Here is a 21,051-nt window from a genome sequence, read left to right as displayed (position 1 = left end):
AGCTAGTGGATGGAAGGTCCTTGTGCAAAATGTTTGAAGTTGGTGGTTGTGGGAGCTTGCAAACAGATCTATGTCTGGGCACCCCCATTTTTGAGCTATCATTGCAAATACTTGTGGATCTAGTTTCCATTCGTGTGGATCCATGATGTTTCTGCTTAGGTCGTCTGCCAATGTGTTTTTCTTTCCTGGCAGGAATTGTGCTTGTAATTGAACCTGGTAAGACAGTGCAGTGTTCCACAAGGTCATTGCCTGCCTGCATAGAGGGTAGGAATGTGTGCCCCCTTGCTTGTTTATGTACCACATTACCGTGGTATTGTCCATCTATTATTAGTTGTCCTGGGTGTAGAAGGTCCTTGAAAGCTGTTTGGGCATCTGTACTGCTACCATTTCTTTTTGATTGATATGTAGATGCCTCTGATTTGTAGTCCATTTGCCCTGAATGCACTGCCCTGCCATGTGTGCTCCCCAGGCATAGTCTGATGCATCTGTTGTCATAGTTTGCCTGGCTGTGGGTAAGGTGAAAGGCTGACCCTTGTTGAGGTGACATGCCTGTGCCCACCATAGAAACTCCTGTTGAAGGCAGGGAATGAGTGGTATCATTGTTTCTAAGCTGTGGCTGTGCTGAGTCCATACACTTTTCAGGTACCATTGTAATTTCCTCATATACAGTTTTGCAAATGGTATTAGTAGTATGCAAGATGCCATGAATCCCAAGGCCTGCAGAATTTTTCTTGCAGGGAGTTGGGTCTTTGTTGCCATTATTTTGAAATATTGAATCAGCTGTCGTTGCTTGTCTGGCATCAGATAAACCATCTGGGCCGTTGTATTCAAGCTGGCACCCAGGAATATTATGTTCTGTGAGGGCACTAGTTTTGATTTCTTTTCGTTTACTGTGTACCCTAGGCAACTTAGAAGGTGGTTGACAAATGTCAGATGCTTTAAAAGAATGTCCTTGCTTTCTGCTTGAACAAGGCAGTCGTCCAGGTATGGGTATATTTTAATTCCTCTTTGTCTGCAGTATACAATTACTGGTGCCAGGCATTTTGTGAAGACCCTGTGCGCAGTAGATAAGCCAAAGGGCAGTGCAGAGAATTGATAATGCATTGAACCTGCAATGAAGCGGAGGTATCTTCTGCAATTTTGTCTGATAGGGACATGCAGGTATGCTTCCTTAAGGTCCACAGTGACTAGCCAAGCATTCTTGCCCAGCATGGGAAGAAGCTGCTGTAGTGTTAGCATCTTGAATTTTGGTACTTGCAGATAGGTGTTCAGAATTGAAAGATCCAAAATGGGTCTCCATGCTGTGTCCTTTCTTGGGACTAGGAAGAGTCTTGAGTAAAATCCTTGTCCTTGCTGCTGTGTAGATACCTGTTGAATGGCTCTCATGTCCATGAGAGCTGTAATTTGTTTTTGTGCCTCTGCCCATTGATTTGGTGGCAGGTTTGGCATTCCTTTGATCCTTGGTAAGGTATGAAAGTGGAATCTGTATCCTTGAGAGACAATGTTTAGAACCCATTTGTCTTTTGTGATTATGTGCCAGTTGTCAGCAAAAAATGCTAGTTTTCCTCCCAAGGGAGTTGCCAGGAGAGATTTGCTTGGTAGCTTGAGGATAGAGTCATTGTGTTTGTCTTCTGCTAGCTTGGGGCCTGTCTTCTCCTCCTTTCTGGGTAGCAGTACCCCATTGGCGAGGTTTGTAAGGGCCCTGTGACTGACCTCTGCCCCTTGGGCATCTGTATTTGCCCCTCTGTGATCTGTTAGAAGCTGGAAAGGACCAGTTTTCTCTTGGCCAATTTCTGCTGAAACGAGGGGGTTGTACCTGCAAAAAATCCTTGACCGTTTGCATAGATTTTGCCTTATCCTCCATTTTCTTTAAAATCTCTTCTGCTTTGACACCAAATAATACATCCTGCTGTAAAGGTGCATCCAATAATTTTGCTTTAACATGGTCAGGAAGGGTTTGTTCTTTTAACCAAGCATGTCTACGTATGACAGAGCCCGTAACAGCTGCTCTACAGGAAGCTTCCAATGAATCAAATCCGCATTGTAAAGTATGTTTACCCACCTGTTCAGCTGCATGCAACAGATCCTGCATTTCCTTGAATTCAGTCTGTTCTGAATGTGCGCTCATTTTTTGTTTTAACTGAGACAGTAGAAATTGCTGACATTTCAACATGTGAAACTGGCAATTTAATGCCCTCATAGCCAGAGTTGCTGAGATGTATATTTTCTTTCCCCATCTATCTAGGGCTCTGGAATCCCTTTCAGAGGGCACAGGATTTTTAGCCATAGAAGCTTTAGCTCCCTTAGGACCCTGGGAAATTGGTTCTGGGTCAGCTACAGGCTTTTATAAAGGAATTTGTGCGAGTCAGGTACTCTGTAGTATCTGTCTGGTTTGGCTGGAGCAGGAGGTAGAGAGTCTGGATTTAAACTAGACTCCAAGTAAACATCATCCACAATATCTAAAACAGGTGGGATAGCAAGAGGTCTGTGCTGGGGAAGTAAAAGGAACTCTCGGAGCCTTTTCTTAGAATCTGAGTAATCCTGGCCTTCCCAGTGGAAATGTTCCCTCATGGTATGTAAAGTTTCCCCAAAGGAGTAGTCTTCAGGGGGAGATGCTGAGGGAATAGAGTCTTCAGCATCAGAGTCTTCATAAGGTGGAAAGGTGTAATCCTGTTCCTCAGAAGAATCTGAGGAGACTGAAACCTGGTCAGAGGATGCATAATCCTCCTCTTGTCTTGGTCTTTTATCAGGAGGGGGATGGGAATTCTGGTTTAAGCACTTGGGCTTCAGGCCAGTTATTTTACATTAAGAAGGTTTGTGGTCTGCACTCTTGTGGGAGAAGAGGCTAGACTCTGCCCTTCTGAGCTGGGAATTTCTGGTTAAAGGTTTATAGTGCCTGAATATTTGAACTGTATCTTACTGAAATTGGTACACCTTGTTTGCTGTAGCATAGACTAGATCCAGGCCTGCTGAATCTAGCTTTGTTTATATGCTTGTTGTTTGTTTGCTTGTTATTTCCTGGGCAGCTAATTCCACCTAATCTGGCTTCTCAGCTTCTGTGGATCACTAGTGATAGCTGCATTGCTTACTGTACTTATTTCCTTGTTTCACTTGAAAGAAAGTTACTGTTTGTCGTTTTGCATTTAAGCTACCTGTAACACATTGCACTTAAGTTACCTGGCACTTGCTCACTAAAGCAATTATATAAGTCAGCACTAAAATTAAAAGCACTACACCCTCACTCCCCACTGGCCCTGGTTTTCAATTATTAAGAAATTCCCAATATTATTCTAGCATGTCCAAAGGTCAGTTGTCAATCTCCTCTCCGGTCCAGCTGGTGAATCTGGGAATCTTGAGGCAATGTTACAACTGCCTCATGTATACAGACAACCCTCTCCTCCTCCCAACAAATTCCAACACATGTGAGAGATGCAACCATATAGCCAAACTGGAGGCTAAGCTCTCTCAACTCAGTACTGGCATAACCAGTCAGGAGGAGAAGGAAAAGTACAGTTTTGTACCTACCATAAATGTAGATGTTCGAAGATCCACATTGCTGCAGTCCTTACACTTGGGTAGTCCGCTGTCCTCGGTCGGCCCGAATATCAAAGTATAAGGCTGACATCGGTCAAGGCGCATTTGATTGACATCAGGACGTCAGGGTACAAATGCGCATGACCAACGTCATATCCTCAGTCTTTTCTTGCCCCAGATGTCAGAAGACCCTACAAATAAAGGTCAAAACCAAAAGACAGCAAACAACCAACCAACCACCCTTGCACTAATTATATGTACAATATATACAATATACACAATATGTACAACCCAACCCACACAACCACCTCTAACTACAGAGGGGAAGGAGGGAGGGTAAATTGGACTGCAGCAATGTGGATCTTCGAACATCTACATTTATGGTAGGTACAAAACTGTACTATGTTCTTCATCTCACATTGCTGCAGTCCTTACACTTGGGTAGAATCCCAAAGCAGAGGTAAGGGAGGATGGCTAACTACAAGGAAGCAGGAGCTGCCAAAATGCCCTGCAAAACCGCAGTGGCAAAACCAGCCCTGGATTTAGAGTAAAGTGGCAGGTGATAATGCCTAGAGAAAGTATGCACTGAACTCCAAGTAGCTGCCTCCAAAATATCCTTGGTTGCCACTCCCCTCAAAAAAGCTGTTGAAGTGGCAGTAGCCCTAGTGGAATGAGGCCTAATCCCAGCTGGAATCTCCTTGCCATGATGGGAACAACAGAAAGCAATGCAAAACCCAATCCACTTAGAAATAGTTTGTTTTGACACAGGCTTGCCCTGAGAACTCAAAGCAAAAGAAACAAACAACTGCTGAGACTGCCTGAACCCTTTAGTCCTGTCCAAATAATAACGCAACTGCCTGTGTACATCTAAAGTGTGCAAAATCTTTTCCCCTTTATTTTGGGGATTTGCATAAAAAGTAGGCAAATGAATAGTTTGGTTTAAAGCCACACTAGAAACCACCTTAGGCATAAAGGAAGGATTAGTACGTAATGATACCCTATCCTTATGAAAAATCAAGAAAGGCTCAACCGCCATAAGGGCCTGCAATTCAGAAACCCTTCTTGCAGAGGTAATGGCCAACAAAAAAGCAGTCTTCCATGCCAAATATTTCAACTCAGAAGTAGCTGCAGGCTCAAAAGGTTGTAGAGTGAGTTTCTCCAACACAAAATTGAGATCCCAAGCAGGAGTAGGAGCTCTTCGTGGGGGTCTTATATTCTTTGCCCCTCTAAGAAATTGCTTGAACAAAGGATGAGAAAACAATGGTGGGTCGCAATCATAGTGAGCCGAAATTGTTGCAGCATGAACTTTAATAGAAGAGAAAGACAAACCTTTGTCTAGTAACTCAGTAAGATATTGAAGAGCCACACACAAATTAGGCTCAGAAACATCAAAATCTTTTGCTGCACTCCAAAATAAAAATCTCTTCCATTTGTCTGCGTACACTTTCCTTGTACTAGGCCTTCTAGCTTCCAAAATAACATTCAAAACTTGCTGAGGAAGTGGAGGCCCACTATGGTTCAAAACAGAATATGCCAGGCTGTTAGGTGCAGAGAGTGAAGCTTGACATTAAGCAAATGGCTGTCCTCCTGTGACAACAGGTGTGGAATCGAAGGCAAAGGCCATGGAGGCTTCCGTACCAGACCAGTAATGGGTACCAGTGCTGTCGAGGCCAATCCGGAGCTATTAAAATCATCCTTGGCTTGTCCTGTCTGACCTTTAGAAGTACCTTTGGGAGGAGAGGCAGAGGTGGAAAGGCATACACATGAAGATTGCTCCAATTGAAAGAAAGAGCATCCACTCTCCAAGCTGTGGGATGAAACCTTTTTGTGCAAAACTTTGGCAGCTGATGGTTTAGTGGAGAAGCGAACAGATCTATGTCTGGAGTTCCCCATGACACTGTCAATTTCTGAAATACATGAGGATCCAATTTCCACTCGTGGGGATCCATAATTGTCTGCTCAACACATCTGCTAAGGAGTTCTGTGCTCCTGGCAGAAACCTTGCCTGAAGATTGAGCTGTAAACTGAGAGCAGTCTCCCACAAAATCATTGCTTGCCTGCATAGAGGATAAGAATCGTTCCCCTTGCTTGTTGATGTACCACATGACAGTTGTGTTGTCTGTTAGAATCAACACCTGCCCTGGAAGAAGTAATTCCTTGAAAGCTATTAATGCAAACTGGACTGCTAACATCTCCTTCATGTTGATATGTAGATGTTGTAGTCTGGCAGGCCACTTGTCTTGTATCCACTTTCCATTTAGATGAGCTCCCCAAGCTTTGTCTGAGGCATCTGTCGTTAAAATCTGACTCGCCTCTGGCGGGTCACAGAGAGTCCCTTGTTTAGGTGACATTCCTGAGCCCACCACAAAAATTCCTTTTGAATGCAAGGTATTATTTGAATGACAGTGTCCAGATCCTGGCAGTGCTGTGTCCATACATTTTGAGATACCATTGTAGCTTCCTCATATGCAGTTTGGCATTGGGAAGCACCAGAATACAAGATGCCATGAACCCTAAGGCTTGAAGGACAGTCCTTGCAGTCAGCCCGGACTGATGAGATAGTTGATGGAAGTAAAGGGATAGACTCTTTTGTTTGTCCGGGGTTAAAAGGCCATCTGGGATGCTGTATTCAGTCTCACACCCAGAAAGCACATGTCCTGAGAGGGTACTAGACTGGACTTTATTTCGTCACAGAATACCCCAGGCATCTTAGCACTGCTATCACATATTCCAAATGATGAAGAAGCTCTTCCCTTCCTTGAGCCAGAATCAGGCAGTCGTCCAAATAAGGATAGATCTGTATTCCTTTTAGCCTGAAGAAAGCTATCACTGGAGCCAGAACTTTCGTGAACACTCTGGGCGCAGTAGATAAGCCAAAGGGCAATGCAGAGAACTGATAGTGAGAAGTCCCAGCAAAACGCAGATACTTCCTGCAACTTAGTCTGATAGGAACATGAAGGTAAGCCTCCTTGAGATCCAAAGTTACCATCCAATGATCTTTGCCCAGCAGAGGTAAAAGCTGCTGCAACGTCAACATTTTGAACTTGGGAATGTCCAGATAAGTGTTGAGGATAGATAAATCCAAAATTGGTCTCCACGTGTTCCCCTTCTTTGGTACTAGGAACAGGCGAGAATAAAATCCTAGGCCCACTTCTGGCATGGGGACCGGCTGTATGGCCCCTATTTGGAGCAACAGAGAAACTTGCTTGTGAGCCTCTATTCTTTGTTGAGGAGGAACGTCTGGCATGCCTTTGAAAGGAGGCAAGGTATGGAAATAAAACCTGTAGCCGTGGTGTATGATATCCAATACCCATCTGTCTTGGGTAATTAAACTCCAATTTTCTTTGAAAAGTGCCAACCTTCCTCCCAAAGGTGCTGCCAGATGAGAAGGCTCTGGCAGCTGAAAAGGTAGGTCATTGGGTCTGTTTACGAAAGGACTGACCCCTGCCCTCACCCGAAGACTGTGCAGGAGAACTCCCTGTTCTAGGCCTGAAAGAGCCCTGAGCTCTGCCCCTACCACGTCTAGATCTACCCCTAGACTGGGAATCATAAGAAGGATACGTCCACCCCTTAGTAGGCCAATTTCTACTAAACTTTGGAGGCTGGACCTGCAAAAAATCTTTAACAGTCTGCATAGACTTAGCCTTGTCTTCCATTTTCTTTAGAACTGCCTCAACAGGAGAACCAAACAATATGTCAGATTGCAAAGGAGCATCTAAAATCCTTGTTTTAACATGGTCAGACAAATTCTGATCCCTCAGCCAGGCGTGCCTGCGAAGAACTGACCCAGTGGCAGCCACCCTAGACGAGGCCTGTACAGCATCAAAACCACATTGCAAAGAATGCTTACCCACCTGTTCAGAAACATGTACTAAATCTTGCAACTCTTTACAATCAATACCTTCTGCCAGAGCATCAACCTTAGCCTTCAATTGTGAAAGGAGATAGTTTTGGTATTTCAACATGTGAAACTGGCAATTCAAGGCCCTCATAGCAACAGTGGAAGAAGTATAAACTTTCTTTCCTAATCTATCCAAGGCCCTGGCTTCTTTGTCTGCAGGAACCGGATTCTTTACAACAGAAGCCTTAACACCTTTAGGCCCCTGGCTAACAGTTTCTGGGTCTGCCCTAGGACTCTTAAAAAGAAACTTATGAGCTTCAGGCACCCTGTAATACCTATCCGGTTTAACAGGAGCAGGAGGCAAAGAATCAGGATTAAGAGAAGCCTCTGTAAAAACATCTTCCACTACATCCAAAACAGGAGGTATAGCCAAAGGCCTATGCTGGGGTAAAAACAAAAATTCCCTAAGCCTTTTCCTGGAATCAGAGAAGTCCTGACCTTCCCACTTAAAATGCTCCCTCATGGAATGAAGAGTTTCTGAAAAAGAAAAATCCTCAGGAGGAGAAGCAGAAGGAGTAGAATCATCCACATCAGAATCAGAATAAGGAGAGTACTCCTGCAAGTCTTCAGCCGAAGACTCTGAAACATCTGAAGCCTGCTCAAAACTCCCTAGCTCAGGCTCCACCCTAGGTCTCTTATCAGGAGGGGGCATAGAACCCCTAATCAAAGTAATCAAATCTTCTGCCATTTCAAGCATATGCTTCTTGGGCACAGTTCCAGAAGAACTAGGGGTGACACCAACTGAAACTGAACCTGGCCTGCCCCTGGGAGAAGCCTTTGAAACAGAAGGAGAGGGCCTAGCCACCCTAGGAAGGGAAGGGAGTATAGCAACCTGAGAAGCCCCCTCAGCCTGACCTGCCTCCTGAGAGGCCACATCTTGCAATAATAAAGTCTCACCCTGGGAACACAAAGAAACCTCCGGTGGAGCCACCGGCTCCACCGACACCTCTAAAGAACCGGCGTCCGGTACAGACGGTTCTTCTAGCCTAGGCTTAACTGCTTTGTCCTTGCGCTTCTTGAAGAAGCGGCCGGAACATCCGACGGCATTTTATAATTGCACCGCTTCCCAAAGACTAACCTGGCACAATCCAACCTTCTCTTTATAGTGCGTTTATTGAATCTAGCACAAGAGCGACAGCCAACAACGTCGTGCTCAGGCCCTAAGCAAGGAATACACAAAGTATGATAATCTCTATGCGGTATCTGTTTCCCACAAGAAATGCAATTATTGACTTGTTCTGACATCCGGTAAATCACAGAGGCAAGAAAAAACTAAAATATTCCCCAACGGGGTACTTAGCCAACTTTGAACTCGGTCTGAAACTTCGAAATCGAAAAATCTCAGAACGCCAACCGGCACTTGCAATGCTGCTTCTGCATCGGACCATGCGGCAAAAAAGACTGAGGATATGACGTCGGTCATGCGCATTTGTACCCTGACGTCCTGATGTCAGTCAAATGCGCCTTGACCGACGTCAGCCTTATACTTTGATATTCGGGCCGACCGAGGACAGCGGACTACCCAAGTGTAAGGACTGTAGCAATGTGAGATGAAGAACATCCACACTCACTACAATTCCAGTCTCACATAGACCTACCACGACAGCAAACCAAACACATAATCACACAAAAACATACTCGGAGGCTCTAAATAAAGATCTGCCGAAGCAGCAGAGACCTCCAAAGCAGACACCCAAGCAGCCGCTACCCCAAAACAAAACACGTGCAACACATCTCACAAAGCCAGTGTGCCGAACAGTCACAGCCCTTAAGACTAAACAACACACCTGATACACTTGTAATAGGTGACTATCGTCAGGCACACTGACGTCCCGCTCACAAGGCTGAACAAGGAGAGGGTCACGGTGAGCAGCCTGTCAGATGCTAGGATCCGCCACATACCACAAGCACTCAGGTCACTCCAAGGCAAGTACAAATATGACTCAGTCATTGTCCATGCTGGTGTGAATGACCTGAGACGTACCTCCCTGGACTACATGAAAAGAGACATAAAGGAGCTCTCTGAGCATGTAGCCCAGGCCGGTATGACCCTGACCTTGAGTAGCATCTTACCCTCACCAAGAATGATGCCACAATATGAAGACAAGATGATCAATTTCAACAATTGGCTTAAGTACTGGTGTCATTCAAAGGGGATCCAATGCCTGTCAGCTTGGGATGATATGCTCGACAAGCCACGATGCTTCGCTAGGGACGGCTTGCACCTGTCACCCTGGGCTTTCGGATATTGGCAAAGGCTCTTGCTACCCCCATAGTACCTTTTTTAGGCAAGGCTCAAAAGACAAACCCACTTCCATAGGTATCACAAGGGATAAGAAACTAAGAGTAATGCTACTCAACGCCAGAAGTCTAAACCTCAAGATGCACTTTTCGAAACTCTCCTTAGCATGGAGAACATCGATATCTGTGCAGTAACAGAAACCTGGTTCAGGGCTCCCGAGAGCACCCCAGCACTACCAGGTTATACCTCATACCATGCTTTTCGGCCCCAAAACTTGGACCGAACGACAAAAGGAGGGGGAGTATCGATATTCATCAAAGATACCCACACCTCCAGGTTGGTGGCAAAGCATGAAGCATCAGAGACTATCCATGTGCAACTAACAGCGGGTAAAACTGCCTTCCAGTTTATAGCCTGCTACAGACCACCCTCCCAAACCCAGGAACCCCACTCGGCCTTCCTGAGAACACTGGAAAATATGAAGGTCTCTCCAAACACCATTATATTGGGCGACTTCAACTACCCAAACATAGACTGGGAGCATTACTCTACCTCCAACACCCTAGCCCAAAGGTTCCTAGAATTTATAAACTCAAATGCTATGGAACAACTTGTTACCACTCCCACAAGAGGGAAAACATACTGGACCTGATCATCACCAACATGGGGACTCTATGCTCCAGACCAGAAGTGTATCCCTCACTGGTAAGATCAGACCATAAACTAATCTCACTGGATATTCACATCCCGACCCCACCCCCCCGCCCAGAAAACCACAGTGAAAAACTTCTCTAAAGCAAATTTCACACTCCTCAAAACTGAGGTGGAATCCTTCAAAGCCCCCGGGCCTGTGGAAAATACGGCCCAGACCGCAGAATCCTTTATAAACGCATTCTATGAACACCCTCAGGAATGCATGGATCATGCGATCCCAAATAAAACCAAGACCCAATCCTCCAAAGGCAGACATCCTGTCTGGTGGACCCCAGCCATAAACAAACTATACAATAGAAGGAGGAAGCTACTAAATGATAGAGCAAAATCCCAAAAAGGGAAGGCATCACTGATCAGTATTAGCAAAAAACTACGGGCACAGATAAAATTGTCAAAGGCCAGCTTCGAGAGAAAAATTGCACAGGATACTAAGGATAATCACAAGGCTTTCTTTAGTTATGTTAGGAACCTGGGTGGTAATTCCCAGATATGCTCAGAATTAGTCCAAAATGACAAAAAATACACCGAACCCACAGACATTGCCAACATCCTAGCTGACAGGTTCAGCGCAAACTTCTCCCCCCCCTCCCCACCAAAAGGGCAAATATCTACCCCAGCAGAGTGCTACGATGCTCAGGTAAGAGCCGCTCCCTCTCCAAAGCAAAAAAACACAGCATCAATGGGACCAGACGGTGTCCCGGGCTGCGTCCTACATGAACTCCAAGAAGAGCTAAACCCAAACATAAAACTACTGTTCAAACTCAGCCTTACTACAGGATATGTGCCCAAAGAGTGGCGTACAGCAACAGTGGTCCCTCTCCATAAAGGTGGTGCCTCAACGGATCCTGAAAACTATCGCCCCATAAGCCTGACTAGCTTTGGTCTGCAAAGCTATGGAAAGGATCATCATGGACCTCATAAATAAAGATATTGGGGACCTACAAACACTGGATCCTACCCAGTTCAGCTTTGTTAAGGGCAGATCCTGCCTCTTAAACCTGGTTGATTTCTTTGAAACAGTCAACAAGGCCAATGACAAGGGGAAGGTGGTCCACACAGCCTACCTGGACCTCGCAAAAGCCTTCGATACAATACCCCACTCGGGCATTATAGATAAGCTCACCAGCTTAAATATAAACCCCTATGTCACTAGATGGATTGCAAACTGGCTCAAGGACAGAACCCACATGGTTAGAATTGCTGGAGCCATGTCAGACTCCAAACCAGTTACAAGTGGTGTCCCACAAGGCTCAGTCCTGGGACCTCTCTTGTTCGGTATATATTTCTCGGAGGTACAGGCCAACACGGAAGGACTGTGGCTGACCAAGTTCGCAGATGACTGCAAACTGGGCCATAATTGACTCTCCAGCCGACACAAGCATCATCCAAAAGGGCCTCATAGAAACAGACAACTGGTGCCAGAGCCATGGCCTCAAGCTAAATGCCAAAAAGTGTATAGTCATCCCCTTTGGCAAAAACAAAGTGCCCACAAATTACCACATAGGTGGTAATCCATTAAGTACAGAAGAAGTAATTAGGGACCTGGGGACCCAAGTTGATAGCAATCTCTCATTTGACAACCACGTGGCCAAAGTGGTTAGAAAAACATTTTATATAGCCCACCTAATCATGAAGAGATTCACATCTAGATCACGGGACGTCATCGTGCCTCTTTAACTCATCCCTCATCAGGCCCATAATTGAGTACAATGCCCCTTTTGGGATGTACCTTACCAGACACCTGCAGCAACTGGAAAGACCCCAAAAGTATCTCACCAAGAGGATCAAAGGGCTCAAACAGATGCCATATGCTGCCCGGTTAAAGAAACTCCAGCTCTACTCAGTCGCATACCGCCTGTTCAGAGGCGATCTGTGCCTGACGTATAAAGCCATGTCCAACCCGGAATTAATGGACATGCTGCACCTCAGAAAATCCAAATCCCATCGAGCCACGAGAGACTTGAACCTCAGCACTGAAATAAATAGGACATGCTGGAGGGACAGATTCATAACCCAGAGGCTCCCCTCACTCTGGAATAAAATCCCAGTCCAGGTTAGGCAGAGTCCCTCATTGACTATCTTCAAGAGGAATCTTGATGAGTGGATGGGAGATCGTAGGTTTACCCCGGGTATCACTTCTGTGTCACTGTTAGACAAAGGCACAGTATACTAACCTCGAAAAAGGGCATAGCAAAATAAATTTAAAATGGGTGGCGAAAGCCAAACACATTCTGGCTAGGCTTATAAATGCCCTAGGGCAGATAGCCTAGTGTGAACCTATGAACCTATAAGGGTAATCAAATCTTCAGCCACCTTAAGCATCTGTTTCTTAGGCATGGGGCCTTGAACTGTAGACTGATGTTCAGTTTTCTTAGGTTTTAAAGGAGTTTTAAGCTTAGCATAAGATTTAATGGCGAGTGTAGTCGGTCTGAAGACACCTTCTGCAACCGAAGGTGTTTCCACTGCACCGGTGTCTACTTCTGCTCCGGTGTCGGAAGATGGCTGCGTCGGCCTAGTAGGCTCCGCTTGGGAATACGCAGCTGTCTGGGGTTCCAGTTCTGCGGTCGTCAGGGGCTGCGTAGGCGCCTCACTGAAAACCGGAGAACCGGCGACAGGCCCAGCTGAGGCCTCTGAGCCTGGCTTGTTCCTAGGCTGCCTGTCCTTATCCTTGCGTTTTTTATGTATGGCGGACATCGGCTGCTCCGACGGCATGATATAATTAAATTTCCTACCAAAGCAATGCCGTGTGAAGTCAAAACGGCGTTTGACAGTTCATTTATTAAACCTAGCACAAAACCGACAACCTGTGACGTCATGGTCTGGGCCTAGGCAAGGAATACAATAGGAATGGAAGTCCTTATGAAGTATTTGCTTCCCACAAGAAATGCAATTGTTAACTTTTTCTGACATTGGACTGAGGCAAGAAAATGTTCCCCAATGGGATACTTAGCTTTATTGAAGACTTCGGACTGAAATTCAAATCGAAAATCTCAGGTGTCGGCCGACCGGCACTTGCGAACTGCTTCGGGCACCGCACGGCAAGAAAGACTAGGAAATGGTGTCGGATGCCTCTTGTATACCTCTGGTGCACTGACTTCAGGGAAGAAGCGACAGCAACCGACGCCAGACCAAGACTTTGGAATTCAGGCAGACTGCGGGACCGCCTGACGGCAGGATAACCCTAGTGTGATGACTGCAGCAGGGTAACAGGTGTTGGTACCAGAGTAACACGATGAACATCGCATTATCATGGAACTTATAAACAAAGACATTGGAAACCTTCAAACACTGGACCCCACCCAGTTTGGGTTTGTGAAGGGCCGATCTTGTCTCCTGAACCTGACTGACTTCTTTGAATCAGTCTCCAGAGCTGTTGATGAGGGTAAGGCGGTCCTACACAGCCTGCCAAGGCCTTCAACACCATCCCCCACTCTGGAATCATATATAAACTTACTAAGCTGGGCAAAAATCCCTACGTCACTCGATGGGTTGCCAACTGGCTTATTGACAGAACCCAGACTGTAAAAGTAGCCGACTCCAAATTTAGCTCCAGACAAGTGGAGTACCTCAGGGTTCAGTCCTGGGACCGTTCTTGTTTGGTATCTACTTCTCTGAAGTACAGGCCAACACTAAAGGACTCTGGCTAACAAAGTTCGCAGATGACTGCAAACGTGGAGCCATTACTGCATCCCCAAATGATGTTGATATTCCAGAAAAGGGCCTTCTAGAAACAGATGCTTGGTGCCAGAGCCATGGGCTCAAGCTTAATGCCAAGAAATGTATAGTTATCCCTTTGGGAAAAACCATGTACCCATGATTTACCACATAGGTGGCAGTACACTAAACACTGAAAGTGTGATGACAGACTTAGGGACACAGGTGGACAGTGGTCTCACCTTCGATAACCACATCGCCACAACAGGCAGGAAATCCTTCTATGTGGCACACATCATCACTAAGGGCTTTTCATCCAGAAAAAAGGAGGTCATTGTCCCACTGTACTCATCCCTCATTAGACCCACTATAGAGTACAACGCTCAGTTTGGTATGTACCTCAAGACATTTGCAACAGCTGGAAAGGCTGCAGAAATACCCCACTAAAAGAATCACAGGCCTAAAGCAGATACCCTATGCTGACCATCTAAAAAAACTCCAGCTATACTCTGTGGCATATCGTCTACTCAGAGGCGATCTTTGCTTAACATACAGGGCCATGTCAAACCCTGAGCTGTTGGACATGCTCCACTTAAAGAAATCCCAATCCCTCGGAGCCACACGCTCCAGGGATCTAAACCTTGTCATCACAATGAACAAAACATGCTGGAGGGATAGGTCCCAGACCCAGAGACTCCCGATACTCTGGAATAGACTGCCCATACATGTCAAGTAGAGCACCTCCTTGGCCCTCTTCAAAAGGAACATTGACAATTGGATGGGAGATAGGAAATTCACCCCAGGGATCACGTCAGTCGCCCTGCTAGACAGGAGTCCAGGGAAGTAAATATTGTGGGAAGAAATTTCCAGGGAATTGTTATGGCTAGGCTTGTATAGGCCCTAGAGCCAATAGCCTAGTACCAACCTATGAACCTATGGAATCACAGATATCTTCTGGAACACTTGTTCATTTTGATGTGATAGTACTCATCCTGAAGATCTATCGAGCAAATCTAATCGTTTGTTGTTGATATTTTAACATGTGGAACTGAGAGTTGAGTGCTCTGATAGCTAAGGTTGCAGAGGTGTATACTTTTTTACCCCATCTGTCCAAAGCTCTGGAGTCCATGTCAGAAGGAATAGGATTTTTTGCAGAACTAGCCTTAGCTCCTTTTGCTCCAGGTGTAAAGACCTCCGGGTCTGCAGCAGGATTTCTGTACAGGTATTTGTGAGAATCCAGTACTCTACAATACTTGTCAGGTTTTCTGGGAGCATGAGGAAGGGAGGGCATCTGGAGCTAAGCTGAATTCATGGAAGACGTCACCCACCACCTCTAAGATTGGAGGGATGGCCAAGGGTCTGTGCTGGGGCAGGTCTAGAAACTCTCAGTCTTTTCTTAGACTGAGGGAAGTCCTGGGATTCCCAGTGGAAATGTTCCCTGAGGGTGTGAAGGGTTTCCCCAAAGGAAAGATCTTCTGGTGGGGAGGCAGAAGGAATGGATTGCTCTGAATCTTCAAGCAGTCAGAGGTTGTTGTTCCTCTTCAAAATCTGAATAATCAGACTCCTCAGAATCCTGTACTGTCAGTATTTCAAGAGAAAGGTCTCTTTTCCTTTTAGAAGTTGTGGCCTGACTACCCCTGATAAGGGTGATAAGATCCTCTGCCATTTTACGCATTTGAGCTTGGGGTGGTGGAGCAGGTGTAAAATGGTGGGGAGAGGTAGTTTTCCTAGGCGTGGCCTTGCTTCTAGGCCTAAGAGTATCCATTGGTCTGAGAAAAATGGTAGTCAGATGAAAAGATGCCATTTTTTTGTCTAGATTCGGTAGTGCAAAAAAACCTCCTCGGAAGCCGGTGCCTGCGTCACTGCTCCAGACCCAACCAAGGCAAAGACAACCAAAGGCTCGGAAGACAAAGAAGATTTCTGTGCCATACCAGACTCTGAAAGGGTCTCGGTAGAGGCCTGCAAAGGTATCAAATTGGGCATTAGGGGCTGCGAAGGCACCTCAGTGAATTCCAAAGAACTGACGACCTGCTTAGCAGTATAGTCGGGAAGGCTTAGCTTTGTGTGGTTTGCCTCTATCTTTATCCTTATGTTTTTTTGGAATGTCAAAAGATTGTTGGCTGACAGATGCCATTTCGGAATGCGAAGACAGAAGACGAAAATACCTGGCTACAATAAGAGCTCTACGACGAATGGTTCACAAGTTAAAGAGGTCACAGAACTGGCAACGGGGGACGTCGTGGTCTGGGCCTAAACAAGTGATGCAGTAAGAATGGAAGTCTCGGTATGGGATTTGCTTTCCACAGGCGAGACAATTGTTAACTTTTTCAGACATCAGTTAGTTCATGAAAAACCGATCCCCAATGAGGTACTTGGCTTTAGACGTTTTCAGCTGTAATTCAAATTCTGGTAGCGACCGACCGGCACACTTACGAACTGCTTCTGCTATGGGCTCCACAGCAAGAAAGACTGATGTAATGGCATCGGTTGCCTTCCTTTATAGCACTGACGACCTGACATCTGTCAGCAAGTGACAGCAGCCGACGCAGAAAAACACTGACTCTGGTATTAGGGCTGGCCGAGGGCTACCACAGCAGGGATAACCCACAGGTGATGACTGCAACAGTGAAATACAGAGAACGTCTGGAAGTCCCTCCAAAATTGATGAAAAGACAAGACGAAAACTGGTCAGGGAGGCTGCCGAGAGACCTACAGCAATATGAACAATGCTCTCACCAATATACTGGATCTATCATGCATGGTGACAGAAATATAGTCCTGTGTTTGAACAAATTTTCTTTAATAAATCTGTAATATCAATTCAATGTCACCAGAAAGACACTTGAGTAACCCCAGTTCATACAGCACTGTCAAACAAACAACTTTTAGTATGCAACATTTATGACATACTGCAAATCATGAGGCGTGCTCTTAATGGAATATTTGGTAGAAAACCTCTGTAAATAAATAATTTCAGAGCTTAAGAGACTTCAGGAAGCAAGTAGATTAATTAGCTTCCTACTGCTCATGACTGAACGAATTAAGATGTCTTACATTAACTATCTTCTCTTTTCCACTGCAGTGAACTACTCAAGATGTTCAGTGTTCTCAGACATTCAAAGCCCACTTAAAAAGTAACATTTACTTCCAAAAAAATGTACATGTAACTATTTTTAAATATATATATATATATATATATATATATATATATATATATATATATATATATAAAAATATTTAAATACGTACGCACACATATGTACACACATGCACACAGGCATATATACAGACATATACACATATATACATTTACACAGTGTTTTTTTTTTCTTTCAGTTTTTAGTAACTGTTCAGGGTAAAATATCTAACAAAGATTTCTATTTTAATACTATGAAGTACTTGCATACTTATAAACTGACTAATTCAAATGAAACTTATGCAAGCATTAATAAAAATCCATAGTTCAACTCGCATCTGAAGTTAAACCTACCTGCACAACCCATGGACTGTTGGCAAAGGCCATAATATTTCTTTCTTCCCAGAAGAAAGCAGAATCTGACCGTTTGATCATTTCAAACTTGCTCAAAAGCTTCATTGCATAGGCTTTCTGTGTTGTCTTGTGTCGAACCTATTGCAGAAGATAAGTAACTCGTTAATGTTAACAATGAATTTAACAGCCTATGCAGAGCATAAAAATAATTCAGTACAATTGTGTGACCACAAACCTGAAAACAAAACAATTATCTGAGTTTATTGAAACATGCAAACATCAAGAAAAGACAGACTTCTGTCAGTGTCATAATAACTTGACCCAAGTATTGTCAATGAACACACAACACATTTCTACTACTGTACTTCTAACCCACTACCACTGAGATCAAGACACGACTGGTTAGAGCTTCACACACTAAAAATGTAACATCATGGTGGTAACAGCTTTGCTAATAACTACAACGGTTGCTACATCTCCAATATTCAATGGTTTTCAGTGACTAAGTACAGTACTGCAGACTGACTGCATCTCACTAGTTCCTAGTGTAAGTCTAGCGTCCTGAACCAGCAAAGTACCCATGACAGAAGAATGCACTTTCTTCTCAACTCCCAGAAACATGCTGGTTAATTGAGTACATTAAATTGTCTCTATACATTCTAAGCTAATCCCCTGCCCTTATGGCCAAAGCCACAGCTGAAACGAGTCCATAAACTAGAACACCTGATTAACAGAGAGTAAGTACATAACATATTTGTGGTTCTCACTGTATAGCACATGATGTGAAGAAATAAGCATAACAATAGATCTTTGAAAGAAAGACTCTTGTATTGATAAATACAAGAAATAGACTTCTACACAAAGTACAGTTGTGTGCCTACCATAAATGTAGATGTTCGAGTGTATTCACTGTTGCAGTCATTACACTTGGGTTATCCTGCTGGCAGGCGACCCGCAGTCGGCCCGAGTTCCAAAATCTTGGTCCGGCGTCGGTTGCTGTCGCCTCTTCCCTGACGTCAGTGCGCCAGGGGTATAAAAGTTGCAACCAACGCCATTTTCTTCAGTTTTTCTTGCCCCAGATGTCAGGTGCCCACAGATAGGAAGGCTGAAAAGATAAAAATATGGCAAACAACCATGCATATAATACTATAAACATTTCCTTCATCTACAAACAAATACACCACATAGGCTGTATAGAGTTGAGAAGTACAGAATAGTCCCAGCAAAGAGGAGGATGGTGGGTGGGTAACCTGGATTGCAACAGTGAATACACTCAAACATCTACATTAGATTGCAACAGTGAATACACTCAAACATCTACATTTATGGTAGGTACACAACTGTACTATGTTCATCGTGTTTCACTGTTGCAGTCATTACACTTGGGTAGAATCCCAAAGCTGAGGTTGGGTGGCTAGATTGGATTTGGCGAGGCTAACAAGCCCTGCAGAACTGCAGTGGCAAAGCCTGCTCTGGATTTGGAGTAGAGAGGTAGGTGGTAGTGCTTGGTAAAAGTGTGCACTGAGCTCCAGGTTGCAGCTTCTAATATGTCTTTGGTTGGTACCCCTCTGAAGAAAGCTGCTGAAGTGGCTGCTGCTCTGGTAGAATGCCCTTAGGCACAGATTTGCCATGTTGTGCATAACAGAAGCGGATGCAGTGTCCTATCCATTTGGAGATTGTCTGCTTTGTAATAGGTTTTCCTTGTGATCCTGCAGCATATGCTAAAAACAGTTGCTCAGTTTTTCTGAAAGCTTTTGGTTTGTCCAAGTAAAATCGTAGCTGCCTGTGTATATCCAAAGCGTGCAGAAGTCTTTCCCCTTTATTCTGGGGATTTGGGTAGAAAGTAGGCAAATGAATGGTTTGGTTTAAGGCCACACTGGAGACCACTTTTGGCATGAATGTTGGGTTCGTCCTAAGAGAAACCCTGTCTTGATGAAAAATGAAGAAAGTTCCACAGCCATCAATGCCTGTAACTCTGAGACTCTTCTTGCTGAAGTTATTGTTATGAGCAGAGCAGTTTTCCATGACAAGAATTTTAGATCAGCTGTGCTGGCTGGTTCAAATGGAGGCAGTGTTAGTTTTTCTAAAATAAAATTGAGGTCCCAAGTAGGTACTGGTGCTCTCCTAGGGGGTCTTGTATTCTTTGCCCCTCTGAGGTACTGTCGTAGTAGAGAATGTGAAAAAATAGGAGGATCCGTATTGTAATGAGCTGAAATGGCAGAGGCATGGATTTTAATAGATGAAAAAGATAGGCCTTTGTCCAACATCTCAGTCAGGTATTGCAAAATCTGAGGTATATTAGGGACCAGTGGGTCGAGCCCTTGTGCCTGGTTCCAAGCACAGAATCTCTTCCATTTTTCTGCATAAGATTTCCTAGTGCTGGGTCTCCTGGCTTCCAAAATTGCATCCATAACCGCTTTAGAGAGAGGTGCAGTCTGAGTGGCTACATTATCTGCCATGCTGCCAGGTTTAAGGTTCTGAGTTGACTGTGCAGAATCTGATTGTTTTGCTGTGTCAGAAGAGGAGGGATTTGAGGTAGAGGCCAAGGTGGGCCTTGGGACAAAGTCTTTAGGATTGGGTACCAGTGCTGGCGTGGCCAGTCTGGTGCAATCAGGATAATTTTTGGCATCTGTTGTCTGACATTTAGAAGCACCTTGGTGAGAAGAGGCATCGGACGGTAGACATACACTGTCAGGTTTTTCCAGCTGAATGATAGAGCATCCACTTTCCATGCTTGAGAGTGATAAGTCCTTGTGCAAAATTTCTGTATTTGGCAATTGTGAGGGGAGGCAAAAAGATCTATGTCTGGGCGTCCCCATTCCTTTATCATGTTGAACACTTGTGGATTTAGCTTCCACTCATGAGGATCCATGAGATTTCTGCTTAGTTTGTCTGCCAGTGTATTTTTTGTTCCTGGCAGGAATTGTGCTTGCAGATGTACCTGGTAGGTCAGTGCTGTGTTCCACAAAGTCATGGCTTGTCTGCATAGGGGGTAGGAATGTGTGCCCCCTTGTTTGTTTATGTACCACATAACTGTGGTATTGTCCGTCTTTATTAATAGTTGTCCTGGATGTATTAGGTCCTTGAAGGCTGTCAGGGCATTGTGTACCGCTAGCATCTCTTTTTGATTGATGTGAAGATGCATTTGTTCCTTGGGCTGCGTGCCCTGAATACATTTTCCTGCCATATGTGCTCCCCAGGCATAATCCGATGCATCCATTGTTATTGTCTGCCTGGCTGTAGGTAAGATGAAAGGCTGTCCCTTGTTGTGGTGACAGGCCTGGGACCACCATCGAAACTCCTGTTGTAGGCAGGGAATCAAGGTTATGATTGTCTCTAGGCTGTGACAATGCTGAGTCCAAACACTTTTTAGATACCATTGTAGTTTCCTCATATGCAGTTTTGCATATGGAATTAGTAGAATGCAAGATGCCATGAAACCCAGGGCCTGCAGAATTTTTCTTGCAGGGAGCTGGGTCTTTGTTGCCATCATTTGTAAGTAATGTGTCAGTTGAC

General features: G+C 44.8%; 1 protein-coding gene across 1 annotated transcript in view; it reads right to left on the bottom strand.

Annotated features, from left to right (window-relative positions):
* ROCK2 (Rho associated coiled-coil containing protein kinase 2) overlaps positions 1-21,051 on the bottom strand; it is a gene marked incomplete in the record, with an annotated part of 2,656,097 nt that overhangs the window by 2,290,027 nt on the left and 345,019 nt on the right. Inside the window, 1 exon segment of the mRNA XM_044082273.1 lies at positions 17,536-17,673. Coding sequence (XP_043938208.1) covers positions 17,536-17,673 — 138 coding nt within the window.

The sequence above is a fragment of the Protopterus annectens genome, chromosome 1.part1, assembly GCF_019279795.1.
Source record: "Protopterus annectens isolate FY-2018-M chromosome 1.part1, PAN1.0, whole genome shotgun sequence".
Taxonomy (NCBI): Eukaryota; Metazoa; Chordata; order Ceratodontiformes; family Protopteridae; genus Protopterus; species Protopterus annectens.
The sequence above is the reverse complement of the archived record's forward strand: the minus strand, read 5'-3'. Positions and strand labels throughout refer to the sequence as shown.